The 14,997-nt window shown below is 44.5% G+C and overlaps 1 protein-coding gene across 1 annotated transcript in view; it reads left to right on the top strand.

Moving 5' to 3' along the window:
- The window catches only part of agbl1 (AGBL carboxypeptidase 1), a gene marked incomplete at both ends in the record, with an annotated part of 253,871 nt that overhangs the window by 194,974 nt on the left and 43,900 nt on the right, over window positions 1-14,997 (top strand). Inside the window, 3 exons of the mRNA XM_080002341.1 lie at window positions 1,604-1,735; window positions 3,211-3,273; window positions 3,376-3,489. Coding sequence (XP_079858467.1) covers window positions 1,604-1,735; window positions 3,211-3,273; window positions 3,376-3,489 — 309 coding nt within the window. The remainder of the gene's footprint in view (window positions 1-1,603; window positions 1,736-3,210; window positions 3,274-3,375; window positions 3,490-14,997) is intronic.

Genomic DNA, 14,997 nt, shown 5'->3' with positions numbered 1-14,997 from the left:
TTTTCTCTAAGTGGAGACCTTAATGCCAGTAAAATTCTGTTTTTAAGAAATATATATACAGGTAGCAACCTCTTTAAACTGTCAAAAATGACAGTGCTTCTTTAGTGTCTTTTGTAAATTATGGATGAATATACACTTACTAAAAAACTGAAACGTCGCAACTCCAAAACCTAGAACCTATACAATGCACAGAATTAAAACATTAACCCACGTTACCACTTATACACAGACGGTGACAAAAGCACTTGAACACCACATGGAAATTAAGCTCACAACCAACTACTGCCCTCACCACGTGAAGCCGTACGTGGCTATACAGCGCGCTAAACACTCTTCCAATAAGTACCCAGAGACTTTGACTCACTTTGGTTATCTTTAATGAAAGACGTGTAAAACTGTGGAATACAGAAATATGCAGCTCAACGACCATTCTCTATGCAGATGTAGATAACAATACGTTGTCATTGTATACGTATGAACTCACAGATTGTGCTTTCTCAAGGGCAGTGGCCGATGGAAGAGATGATCATCCTGGGACGTGATCAGATGGATTGTGTGTCTGCGTGATTGTCCATCTGTCTATGTCTGCTCTGATGTCATACTATCATCACAGTGCTCTGATGTCACAACCCAGACTGGGGGAGGGGCTTCTTGGGGCAGAACAATGAAATTTAACTTAAATAAAACAAAATTAAAAGTGAATGGAGCTGTAATGGTGAGTCATATCGGGTCGATTGACAATTAGCACTTGCTGTAAAAAAAGGCCTTACAATCAGGACTTTCATGTGTGAGTTTTACTGTAACAGCAAGTTCCAAAGATACCAAATAGATACCATCACAAAATATAGCATCTTTTGTGATTGACTGTGTTTGTTAATGTGTTAACTTTGACAGTCCTAATAATGCCGTAAAAAAAAACCTTTGCTATAAGCAGGTCCATGGCCATAATACGCAGGGGAAAGGGATTCAATTAAAACAACTACAGCACAACCCTTCCTCGAAACATTGGGGGCAAACCCATTCTAAGGTTTTCAGTAAGATGTAAAGATTTCGGTGCTGTGATGGGATGTCAAAGGTATTCCATATTTCTCCTTCTTTAGGACCAATTTTCAAACTGCTTTTACTTTTTAGCCAACACAACCTGACATAAGCAAAAGGTGATTTGATCAATAGAGGAAAACCACTGTGTCAAAAAGCAATACGCTAGGTCATGGGTTGAGAGTAGGTTTCGTTCATTGCCTTGAAATGGCAATGCCCCATTCTCATCCATTTGAAAACAATGGATTTTGTTCTTCATGTTTGTTTCGTTGAAGCTTATTTTTTCAAATAAATGTATGGGAAGTGTGTATAGAACTGTCGTACATATAGAAACGCATGCAATGCAATGCGTGTATTTTGTCATTTCCACACATAATGATGCAGGAATCTCTGAAATTCGAAAAACATTTTTGATTTTGAAAACAAAAATCGATCTATATGACGTCTGGTTAGTACAAAAAAACATAAAACAAAAAATGAGGCAAAAAACCAAATCTTTAAATCTGATTAAAATGTGTCCCTATACTGACTCTCTCTCTATCTTTCTTTCTATTTTCTCACTCAGGTGTTCTGTGACTACCACGGCCACTCCAGGAAGAAGAACGTTTTCCTTTACGGCTGCAGTATCAAGGAGACTCTCTGGCAGTCTGGCTCCACTGTGGACACCGTTGGACTGAGAGAGGACCCTGGATATAGGGTTGGATACTTCAGCTGCACACACACACACACACACACACACACACACACACACACACACACACACACACACACACACACACACACACACACACACACACACACACACACACTATGCAGTAAATCCACCATTCATTTTGTTGTGATGATAGTTGTTGTAGTTAGTTGTAGTAATTGATAGTGTTGAGGTTGCGGGGCCATTCGGGCACTTCTGAGGACTGTCAAATTAATTTTCGTGGATTTGCTGAATAGGGAACTTAAGGCTGAATGGAGAGGAATTAACAAGACATTTTTGAACATTGACTATGATGTCCAGGAGGTTCAAGGCTAGGTCTCTTCTTCCTACTTACTTTTACTTACTTTTGCACTTCAGGCAATAACAGACGTGTGGATCTCAAGAGCCAAGTGAGACCTATGCTTTATAGGACAGACTTAAAATCTTTCCATAGAATCGACTTATTTGGTAAGAGTACTTTGGCTGTAGAAGGCAATGTTGATTCAGGAAAGCTTCTCCGGAATAGCTCAAGAACAGTAAGGGCCCAAAAATTGGCTTTCAAATCTCAGATGTACACCAAACTCTCTCGGTTGAGCCATCAGCAACAACAATGGCCATTAGTGTCGGAGAGTTAAATATAAGTCACGTCATACGTGTCTGACCAAGGAGGTCAGACGTTGCTTCGAAGCACTATCCAAAGAGATAACGGAATCTTGCATCCTGCCTCTTCTCCCCAAAACAGTTAGAGCGTGAAATAAGAGCGTGTGCATTTTTTAATAAATTTGTAATATCTGTGAGGGTAAACCCAGTCACACACAGTGACTGGTTGGCGCAAAATCCTTGCTCGTTTTCTGAAATTCTACTAGTCAGTCCACAATCAACAACACTCGCGGGAACACTTTGTTTTTATGCCGCTTGGCTCAGGCTTCTTTCGTTAGTAACGAACGATTTGTGCGATTGTGTGTTGTTGTCGGTCTGTTGTCAACCCTGTAACCATAGAAACCAGTCGGCCAATCTTAACGGAAGAGGTGCGTCTGCCTTGTGTTAGTCTCTCTCTCTCTCTCTCTCTCTCTCTCTCTCTCCCTCTCTCACTCGCTCTCTCTATTCAATTCAACAAAGATTCATTGGTGTGACGTTTAGCTGAACGTCTAACTAAAGAAGTAACTTACATCTGTCTTAGGCAAGAAGGCCTTTCCTATTAATAAATTCTCCTGTCAGTCTGCAGTGTTGGTTGTTTCTCTAAGAGGGGTTTGAAGTACTTAATATAATAGGAAAGGGAAGTCTGGGACATTCTGGGTCTGCCAACTGTAGTATAACAACTCAGAAGCAGAACAAATAACTGAGAAACCTTTGTTCTTATTCTGATCTGATTTACTGATCTTTGCACTGATCTCTCTCTCTCTATCTCACTATCTCTCTCTCTCTCTCTCTCTCCCCCTCTCTCTCTCTCCCTCCCCCTCTCTCTTGCTCTCATTTTCCAGACCATCCCCAAGACCTTAGATCGGATCGCTCCGGCCTTTTCTTTTAACAGCTGCAACTATCTGGTAATAATTGTAATAACAATAATGCCAATGAAGTATTTTCTCCTTTTTCCTCCTAGGACATTACCCGTTTCTAGATTAGAATCTTCCCTCTGATCTACACAGGTGGAGAAGTCCCGCTCAGCCACTGCCAGGGTGGTGGTGTGGCGCGAGATGGGGGTCCTTCGGAGCTACACTATGGAGAGCACCTACAACGGCTGTGACCAGGGAATATACAAGGTGTGTGTGTGTGTGTGTGTGTGTGTGTGTGTGTGTGTGTGTGTGTGTGTGTGTGTGTGTGTGTGTGTGTGTGTGTGTGTGTGTGTGCGTACGTGTGTGTACGTGTGTGTATGTGTGTGTATGTGCCAGTGTGTTCACACATGTGCTGCCTATACAGTATCTGTGTGTGTGACCTTTAAAAGTGGAACAGGAATTGGAACTAAGGAATTCTGTGTCAAGAGAGACAAAGATAATGGCCATGACAGTAAGAAAGCTGTGAAAATGATTCCCCCCCTCTGTGAGGGAGTTAGCGTGTCTCTCTCTCTCCCTCTCTCTCTCCCTCTCTCTCTCTCTCTCTCACCAAAGCGTCTGAAAGGTAAGTAATAGGATGAAAGCACACATTTCATTTTAAAATAAAAGTGGAAAAATGAAAACGAAAACAAATCTTTACTCTTTCTCTCTTGGGCGCGTGCCCTCTCTCCCTCTCTATCTCTCCCGCTGTCTGTCTGTTGCTTTAATGGCTGTGTAGCACCTTCTCCCTCCCTCTGATCAGAGCTGTATCTTTGTTATGTAAATCCTCCTCTCCTCGTCCCCTTTGAAGATCCCACGCCCTCCTAACTCTCTCGCTTCCTCCCCGTGCTCCCATCTTCTGACACTCCCCTCCTCTCTCACCCCCCCGCCCCCCCGCTGTCTCATCTCTCCGAGTCACCTGCATTCCCCTCCTGGCCCGTCGCGACGGAAAGACTTGCCTCGTCTGCCATATGAGCAAGTGTAAAGCGCTATAATTTCCAATTTTCTGATGTAAGTTTGCCCCCCACCCCCCACCAAAGGAAAGTCGCGCTTAAACACCAGCTTGCAGAATTCTCTGAATTGAATTGAACACTACGCATTTAGAATAGAATATAGAATACAGTGGGCATGTATTTATAGTCATGTATATGTATATTTATGTGTGTATATATAAATATATATATTTTTTCAAATAGCCAATGTGAAGAAAATTTGAAAAGTGGTAACGTACATGGAATATTTAAATGTGCATTAAAGGACCTGGATCCTTTTTATCCCATTTCTTGCTTCTTCTCTAACCCACATTTGTGTCATTGACACAACATATGTTTGCCAAAGTTACTTGATGGTGCCATAGTTTGTGTTAATTAATTTCCATTTGAAAGCAAAACAAACAACCAAAGTGATTTTCTTTTTTGGGGGGGTGGGGGGGTTTTAAGCCACATAATACAAATAAAAAAGCAAAAACAAAACAAAAAAAAAAACATAGAGGCATTATAAAAAAATATGTGACTTATCAGGAAAATGGTCAGGGGTAAAATGTGTGTGCCAACAACTAAATGTGCTAAAACACAACCTTTAAAGTCTTCTGTACACATAGTTATATACATTTTGAAGATACACATGGTAGTAACAATAATATAATATGCTTTGTTATAATCTATCTTCTTAAGAACACCTTGTCAATGTGCTGTGTTTGGCTAACCTAGAGTGGGATAGAGGGGGTGAGTATAAAACTGATCTGAAGGACGGGTCCCGTTTCTTTGATGTCCTAGGTACCCCACTCCTACATTCTGTTTGGTGCTTTACTGGCCAATTTCTCCAGTAAAGCCATTTACTTTAATGTACTTAGTGTGTAATGTGTAACTAATGTTTAGTTTACAGGGACAACGCATATTAATAAACATTTCTGTAAATGTGTAAGTTTAGCTTGCATGGCTAATTTTCAACTAGTGTCTTGGCAGGTGATTTGCTGCAATATTGTGGTTTGTCAGTAATAAAGGTAATTAGTAGCACACTATCTTTCCCCTTAATTAGTTCAAAGCAGCCAGATAAACGCATTCACTTTGAAATATGATATTTTCGTAACAGAGAGAATGTGACGACCAGAACTAGGAGAGACCCAAACGCACGACACAGGGAGACGGAAGGCAGGCAAAGGATGTTTATTAGCCTGGATGGTGGAGCTGGCCAGGGGGACCCGGTCAGGTAGGGATGGAGCAGGGCTGGGCAGGGATGATGATGACCAGGAGAAGGGGTCCAGGATCCGGGTGGAGAGACGGGGAACCAGGCTGGATGGAGAAGGACGGACAGCCTTGGTCGACGAGCAGAGACAGCGATGGAGCTGCTTCCTATTGGCTGGGGTTGGCCACTCCAACACGGCGGCCACCTTCTTGGGGTCCATCTCCAGCCTCCCTCGGCCAATGATGAATCCCAGGAAGGAAATTGACGGAACATGAAAGACACACTTCTCGGCCTTAACAAACAGACGGTTCTCCAGGAGGCGCTGCAGCACCAGGCGTACATGTTTTACATGGTCGGAGAGGGATTTGGAGAAAATCAAGATGTCGTCGAGGTACACAAAGACAAATGAGTTGAGCATGTCCCGGAGGACATCGTTAATTTGGGCCTGGAAGACCGCTGGGGCATTTGACCGGCCAAAGGGCATTACTAGATACTCGAAGTGTCCGAGCGGGGTGTTGAACGTGGTGTTCCACTCATCCCCGTCGCGGATTCAGACCAGGTGGTAAGCGTTGCGGAGGTCAAGCTTGGAAAAGTGGGTGGCACCCTGGATGGGGACGAAGACTGAATCCATCAGGGGCAAGGGGTACTTGTCTTTGATAGTGATGTCGTTAAGTCCCCTGAAGTCAATGCAAGGACGGAGGGTCTTGTCCTTCTTAGCAACAAAGAATAACCCTGCGCCTAGCGGAGAAGACGAGGGGCAAATAATCCTGACAGCGAGAGAGTCGCGGATGTAATTTTCCATGGCCTCCTGTTCGGGCCGGGAGACGTTATACAGGTGACTGCAGGGGAGGGGGGCGCCTGGCAGGAGGTTGATTGCGCAGTCGTAGGGGCGATGAGGTGGAAAGGATAGCGCCCCCTGCTTGCTGAAGACCGGGGCCAGGTCCAGATATTATGACGGAAACGAGGACAGGTCAGGGCTCTTGGGGTCCCCCGGCGGCGCGTCCGGCAGCGGGGTTGAAGCCGAGCGGAGGCAGTGGGCATGACAGTATGTGCTTCAGGAGCTCACGCTGCCTGAGCGCCAGTCCATCTGAGGGTTGTGGGTCTGGAGCCAGGGGTACCCCAGAACCACGGGGTTCAGTGGGGAATCTATGAGGAAGAACCTCAAGGACTCACGGTGGTTGCCGGAGAGTAGCAGCTTGAGGGGGACTGTCTGGTGGTTAATCCGGGTCAGATGTTACCCGTTCAGCCCCTTGACCTTGAGCGGTGCGGGGAGAGGGACAGGTGTCAGCCCTAGCTGGCGTGCTAGTCCCCGGTCGAGAAAACTCGCATCCGCCCCAGGAATCTATGAGAGCGGAGGAAGAGAGTGTTATATCGCCCCACGAGAGGGTAACTGGGAGCAGAGGACGGGAGAGAGGGTTGGAGCTGGGGCGACCGGAACATAACTCTACCGAAGAGTCGCCCTCTCGTGGCCGGCCCGGGCAGGTGGCTTGGAGGTGTTCCAGCCGGCCGCAATACAGACAGGCGCCGGTCTGTATGCGTCGTGCTCGCTCCTCAGGAGGGGATCCGGGAGCGACCAAGTCGCATTGGCTCGGCATCGGAGAGAGTTGGGGGACTTCTGAGGCGCCCAAGAGTAGTAGGCGCTGGAGACCGGTGCGTGCCCGCCCAGGCGGGAGGCGCGGGCTGGAGTCTCGCCCCCCCCCTCTCGCGCTGGCGCTCCTGTAGCCGGTTGTCCAGGCAGATGGCGGTCTCCACTAGTTGGTCCAGGTCCGTGGGCTCGTCCCGCCGGGCCAACTCGTCCCGCAATTCGTGGTTCAGGGCTCGCTGAAATACGTCCTGCAGGGCTCCGTCATTCCAGCCGCTTTCCGCGGCTAGAGTCTGGAACTCAACGACGAGGGAGGCGACGCTACGGGAACCCTGGTGGAGGGAGAGGAGTCTTCTGGCGGCCTCCTTGCCGCAAACTGGGTGGTCGAAGACGCTCCTCATTTCGCGCGTGAACAGATCGTAGGAGAGACTCACGTGGCCCCCCTGACTCCAGACCGCGGAACCCTGGCCGAGAGCCGCCCCTCTCAGGCAGGAGATGAGGAACGCGATGCGGGCACTATCGGAGGCGTACGACGACGGCTGCTGTTGAAAAACCACCACGCACTGCACGAGGAAGGTGCGGCAGGTGCCGAAATCGCCTTCGTAAGGCGCTGGAGCCGGAACGTGGGGCTCAGGGGACGGGAGAGGTGCTGGGAGCCCTGGTGGGGAAAGGAGGGCGGGTCGGAGGAGCAGGGGGGGCCACGGGGGCCGGAGGACCCTGCAGGCTGCTGACGGGCGCCAAGATGGTCCGGAGGTGTTCCGCGATGTCCCGGAGGGCCTGGTCACGTTGCCCAAGCAACACTCCTTGGTCCCGGAGTGCGCGGCGGAGCCCTTCTGTGTCGGCTGGGTCCATGGTTTCCTGGCCTGACCGTACTGTCACGACCAGAACTAGGAGAGACACAAACGCATGACACAGGGAGACGGAAGGCAGGCAAAGGATGTTTATTAGCCTGGACGGTGGAGCTGGCCAGGGGAACCCGGTCAGGTAGGGATGGAGCAGGGCTGGGCAGGGACGATGGTGACCAGGAGAAGGGGTCCAGGATCTGTGTGGAGAGACGGGGAACCAGGCTGGATGGAGAAGGACGGGCAGCCTTGGTCGATGAGCGGAGACAGGCATGTAAGACAGGCTGGCTGGATTTGGAGAGACAGATTGGGTCGACGAGAGGAGACAAGCAGGTAAGAGGAAGACGAGACAACGAGACATAAACTAGGAACTAGATACAAGCGCTAGGAGCTAGGAGCTAGGAACTTGGAACTTGGAAGGGAGCCAGCAGCTGTACAACTCGGGTAAGCTAGTGGACGGTCTGGCAAGGAATGACTGGGAAGCTGAGACTAAATACTGTGAGAGTGATACAGGTAATTGATCCCAGGTGTCTGCAATTGGGCTCGAGTAGGGAGCTGCAGATGGGGCAAGGGCGGCTTCTAGTGGCGCTGGGAGGCCGTGGGCCTAACAGAGAATTAACTTCCAGTCCTACAGAAGACATGTGCTCTCTTTCATGTTAGTTTGTCCTGTCTTGGCAAGTCAAATCATATTCACATTTAATTTGATAATATTTGATTCATTTCACAACAGTCCACATTTATTATAACTAAACCACTGCTGGTGGTCTAGTGGAAATACATAAAAAAGTACTTAGGATTATTTGACTAACTGTCACATATGATGACAGTGATGAATTGTGGCCACATTTCATGTAAGTTCTGCAATGTTAAATCGACATTAGCAGGAATGGGGTCGTATTCAGCTGATGCTCACAATTTATGTTTGACCTACCTTTAGTACACAAGAGTCAACTTCTCCAAGAAGAAGCTTACGGTCTACAAACTTTAATGATGAAATGGTCACTTTTGTTTATTTTCACCAATAGGCAATGGCATTGACCTATTACAGAAATCAACCAATCATAGAAGTCGAATCTTATGCAACAGAAACAAACTTTCCATGTATGGTGCTATATATATATATAATTATTTATTATTATTATTATTATGATTATTTTGGCATTACTTTAAATATGTGTGAGCACTTGTTAAAACATATAATAAATAGTATATAATATATCATATAAGTATATTTAAAATATATTGAAGACATATTACTGCTATCAATTGATTGAAAAATGTAGAACCAAATATTTAAAACAGATATAGATTTTAATATTATTTTTTAGATACATCTAAATGATAGAAAATAGTTGATGTTATGTTTTGAATATGTTGCTGAAGAACAATAACAATACACTGATATATATTGCAAAATCTATGGAGTCCTTCAATATATAAAAATATATATTTTCTTAATTTAATTCTAGTTTTCAATATATGTCATTTTCTGTTTATTCTGTGAGGGCTCATTGACATTAAACAGGAGGATGAGTGTCTTCTAGAACAGGGGCGAGGAAACCTCTGGACCGCAGTCCATCACACAATGTCCGAAACAAAATTATAAAACCTTGCCTTGGAAAATGTATAAATATATATGTACTTTTATTGATAAAAGCAATAATCATTTTCTTCAGTAGTTATGGCCCATTATCATAAATTGTGGTTGTGGCAGCTTGGTAGTCAACAAAAACATTTGGAGCTGGTTTGGAGAGATTGATGGCGACACGCCCTGAGGTACTGTCCTTAAGTATAGAGTGACGAGTGTGTGAAATTATCATCACAAGAGTGTAGCGTGATGAGGACCTATAATTAATATTTATAGTTTACTTGGGCGCCACCAATTTTGTATTACAATTTGGAAAATTAAAAGTCAGTTTATGGCCGCATGGGCGGCGATAGAGGTCTGTGTCCAGACAAGCTTACCGGAAGGAATCCCGGGCTAACCGGTTTCACTCCTGGGCACTGATGGTTATAGTATCAAGTTGGGTACTGAATAATATTGTGGATCTTCACGTACTATTCTGTCTGGAACAGCAGATGCAGTGATGATTGTTCGGCTGGGATCCTCTGGGGCTCGGAGTGAGTGTGGGTTGGTGGTTGGAGTCGGTTGCTTCGGAAAATCCGGCATGCTCGTTCGAACACAGGGTTGGTGGTTCGTCCAAAAATAACTAGATTATCGGATTTGTGTGGCCACACTATGCCAGAAAAAGGCATTATTAAAACGAGGGGTCTGTCAGCGAGGTTTGACACGATGGTTGGTATGCACCCGACTCAGCATCGATTGGGGTAGAAGGTGGAAGGTTTAACGTATAAAAAGTGTTTTTGGGGCTCTCGACGACCCAGGGAAGTCGTGGCTCCTAAAATGTTCAAAAACAAAAAAGAAAGTCTGCGTGGCATCGGGCCAAGGAATGTAAAGTACCTTTGTAGATAAGGGAGTCACGAGAGAGCTGGAGTCTCTGTGGGAAGACAACTGGCAGACAGCGGCATCTCGCTTGTTTTTTTTCCCTCAAAGAAGAAATGAGTTGTCGAGAGGTTCCCATTGGTCCATTGTAGAGGGACTGCATTCCCTTTCGATGTAGGTGCGTTCCAACTTCCTAGCATAATTTTTGTGCAACCTGTCTCATTCAACCATTTAATACAGGTATTACATTCAGATCTGTCAAATAAATCTTGAAAGAAGCGGAAGAAAGTTCACGTTGGGTTACCAAGCGCCCACCTCCCTGGTCAGATGCGTATGACATGACTTATATTTAACTCTCAGACACTAATGGCCATTGTTGCCGCTGATGGCTCAACCGAGAGAGTTTGGTGTACATCTGAGATTTGAAAGCGAATTTTTGGGCACTCACGGTTGGGCCCTTTCAAATTGACGCAATTGGGCGGACTGCATGGGGGTTTATTAGCATGCAGATTATTCTTACTGGAGTGAGGACAATATGCGTGTGTGACATGCAGAGCACTGCTAAAATGAAAACAGGTGAGACATGATATAATTCACGACTTCGAAGCTATAGACACGCATTATTGACAGGTTAGTTGGGTCTCGTCTGTGGACGCCAGGGGGAGTCCAAGCTCAACAAATGGTACAACAGCTTCATCACCTTTAACCACCACATTTCTAATTCTACCATTTCCTCTCCCTCCAAGTTGAGAATAGTATCATTCTTCACGAAATCAGCTAGTGAAAAATATCATGGTGATCATATATTGCTTTAGACATTAGTTTAGTCCAAACAAAGAATGTCTTTGTAGAACCATCCACAGTCAGTGAGTCGACCATTTGGCTGGGTCTATTCGACAGCAGTGGGTGTCCAGAGGGTGTGAGTGGGAAACAATGGAGGAGCTGTTCCTCCTCTACTCCTATCTCCTCTCAGCCTTGTCTGGTCTTAATCTCTGTTGTCTGCCCCAAAATGTTCGCAGGCGTCAAAGGGGGTTCAGATGAAAGGAAGTGTGCCCCATTACAAGGGATTTAACATCAGATCCCGTATGTTATTGTGTATGTCATTATTATTCGGACCTAGGAAAGAAAAAATGATTCCCAAAGCCCTGTTCCAAAACCTGTGTTCAACCTGGAGTCCAGGAGTCCATGGAGCGTAGATAGTTTGTCTTTTTGCCAGGCCGCAGCGATGCCCACTGGCCCGATCCAGGCTCTGGATTTCAGTCTCCACGGTGGAACAAAGTTTCACAAAGCTCTCACATCGCACATGCGTCAGTGGCAGCACCAGCCAAATTGAGGAGCGATCGCAGCTTTGTTAGTTTTTTTGATCGCACACTTCAGAGAAATAGTTGTATTTTTGATGAGCCGGTGCATCTAAGGGTGCAGCCATGAATTATTTACTGTACATCTCCTTGAGGGGGGGGGGGGATAAGTTGAAACATCAGAAATTCAGGGCGGTTGGGTGGGGGTGGCTGTGTTCCAGTCTCCTCCAAATTAACTTGTAAGTAAATCATGAGGAATCTGCTTTGAACTGTTAATATTATTTACCTAATTATTATGAACACACACACACACACACACACACACACACGTAAATATTACTGGTTTTACATTTGTGGCATGGATCAGTTTCATACGAAAGATCTCCTGAGATAAATTGGCAAACATAACCGCTGCTCTGCTTTATCTAATGAAATGCATTATGTGTGTGTATATTTTTGAATGCGTGTGGGTCTCCTAACCTCCTGCGGCGCTGAGGATGTAAATAGTCCATCTCGTATGAAGTTGCAAAGCCAGAGGGGGAACGAGGCAAGATATTGAAAGAGAAACAGCTACTGTTGGACTGTTTGAGAGAGAGGAGAGAGAGAGAGAGAGAGAGTGAGATGGGGGCTGGGTCCTACTGCGTGTGTGTGTGTGTGTGTGTGTGTGTGTGTGTGTGTGTGTGTGTGTGTGTGTGTGTGTGTGTGTGTGTGTGTGTGTGTGTGTGTGTGTGTGTGTGTGTGTGTGTGTGTGTGTGTGTGTGTGTGCGTGTGTCTGAGCTTATGTGTATTTGTTTGTATGAGGTATATGCACATACTGCATATACGTATGTGACCCACCATATCCCAAACCGACACATTTCCCACCTCTGTACTGTTGGCTGGGCTTGAAAAACATTGGAAATTCGATTCAAAAATTAGGTTATAGAAGATTATGTTCCTCAAGTAGTTTTCTATCACTCAATGTATTTTCAAAACTGAATTATATTTCTAAATAGTAGATAAATATTAAAAAGTCGATGCTGCGTGCTCCATCAGTGTTAGTTTTGTACTCAGCAACAATTTGTTGAACAAACGGCGATCTTACCGTTCCCTTTAATGCAAACATGCAGAACAAGATCATCCTTCAATATTCCGAGTAATGTGAAGTCAGCACCATTTTGATAAATGAAGATATACAATAAATTGTATGCACTCGCGAATGACTAGCAGGTCTTCTTCGCCTGATAAGAAAACTGACACTGACGCCGCCTCAGGACACGAAAAAGAAGCGCCTCCATAAGCAATGTTTTGAAGAAACAACAAATAAAATGTCACTTCTCTGTGAAAACATCATCTCCGTGTGGTTATCGATTACGAGAAGAGGGTGGCAGAAGCTCGCAGTCATATTGCGGAACTGGCAGCAGGAGGCGGCAGCGCAAGGTGCTCCCAGGAAACAGCAAATCCGAGAATACAAATGGCTGGGAGGACACTGTTATTTGCATTCTAGGAATTGTTGTGGTCCTAGTGCTAGTATAGAGTAGACATGCTAGTATAGAGAGCATAAACTTAGAATGAATAAAACATAACATAAACTTAAAATTAATGGATTAACTTGAATTATGAAAATATTCAACATTATTTCATTGAAGGAGTACAGCACAATCCAAATGTAATCATTTAAAGCAGTAATCGTGTTTTTAAATGTGTATTTAGCACTGCAAAGTTCTGGTGCTGCTTGCTTCTAAAACTTTAAAGCCTGATTCCTCAGAACTTTTGTTTTCAAACCCTACATTTTTAATAAGTCATAGATTCAAAAATATTTGCTTGACTTCCAGAAATTTCCCCCTTATGTTGAAGCTCCCATGTTACACTTTCACATTACACATAAAATAAAAATGTAAAATTTCAAAATGTGACCCTAAAATATGCGGTGGAGTCACATATACAGTGTAGGTGTAGGTCAATGTGCGGGTTTGTGTCTGGGTTCATATATGTGTTTGAGTACAAATATATTGAGTGTGCATACTGTTTATATGTACATGTTTGTGTGTCCATGTAGGTGAGTAGGACCAGTGTTTCACATGTGTGAATGTGTGTGTATACACACACATATGTACACACACCTGCCTTTGAGTGCCTAGGTCAGTGTTTATGTGCAGGTGTGTGTGTGTGTGTGTGTGTGTGTGTGTGTGTGTGTGTGTGTGTGTGTGTGTGTGTGTGTGTGTGTGTGCGCGTGCGCGTGCATTAAGGGGGATAGAAGCATCATCTTCCCCTCTCATGAATGTTTAATGTTTCCCTCACACCTTGCACTTAATAAAGCCACACCAGGATTGGCTTTATTGACTGATGTTGTCTTGTACAAATCAACCTGAAGACTTCAATGCAATGACCAGACGGCCCTTTGCCTTTTTTCTGCTCTAGTCCAAAATGCCGGACATCTCTATGCGGCCTGGGTTTCAAAATGCGCTCCAACTTGCTAGCCACATTCAAAAAATAGCGAGCCATTTCATTACTGTTTGAAAGTGGAAGTGGCCCAAAAAGGATTATTAAAGTTTCATATGATCATGCTGAGAGATTGCATGTTAGGTTGGCTATTTTTTAACCCAAGCCTAATTAAAATGTTACCATTAAACCTAACAGTTCAGAGCTAGTCTTCTATTGGGGAATCTTGCCACTCTGCTGCAGCTTCTTGCTGTGCTAAAATTCTGTTCAATGGGGCAAACGTTTAAGCCTTATAAACAAGTTAAACCTCCTTTTCAAAGATGCTAAAAAAATAATGCAAAGCATTTTATCAGGTCTTTCAATGTTCTTCATGTAAGAGACTAGAAACTGGCATTGGTGCCGTTTTACCAAGTTCAATAGCTTTGTAATGAGAGCACTCAAACTAGGTCTATGTAATTATAGTTTCATGTTTATTGTCAAATACTAAAGCAAGCATCATTACCAGTAATGGGATTCTTAGCCTCAGAGCCAACTCAACTTTATATAATACGTAAAATAAGGGTATAGCAGTGATTAAAATAAAACATTATTTAAAAACTGAATTTAAAGAGAATTTAAACAGTTAATTTTTAAACAACATTTTTAAATCGAAAATGGAAAGAATTAGTGTAGTATAAGTAATATAATAGCATTTACCTAAAATACAAAAAAATAAAATGCAGACAATAATGACAGTGAGTCAACTTGATAGTGGACATCGTAAATAGTCGTGAGCCACAACAATGCAGTGTTATACTGAATGGTTAGATAGACAGCGTCTATCACTTCTATCACAGAAGGTTCAGTCCCTGTCCTGGAGCAGGAGCTGTATAAGTTGCTCAAAACGGAGTTCTAAGAACTACGATCGATACTACAGTAGTGCCTGCAGCGCGGAGACAATAAAATAGACGGTTCCTCCAAAAAGTCCTT

The sequence above is a fragment of the Zeus faber genome (genome assembly GCF_960531495.2).
Source record: "Zeus faber genome assembly, chromosome: 6".
NCBI classification, from domain to species: Eukaryota; Metazoa; Chordata; class Actinopteri; order Zeiformes; family Zeidae; genus Zeus; species Zeus faber.
Note: the sequence above shows the minus strand (reverse complement) of the source record. Positions and strands in the feature narration are given on the sequence as shown.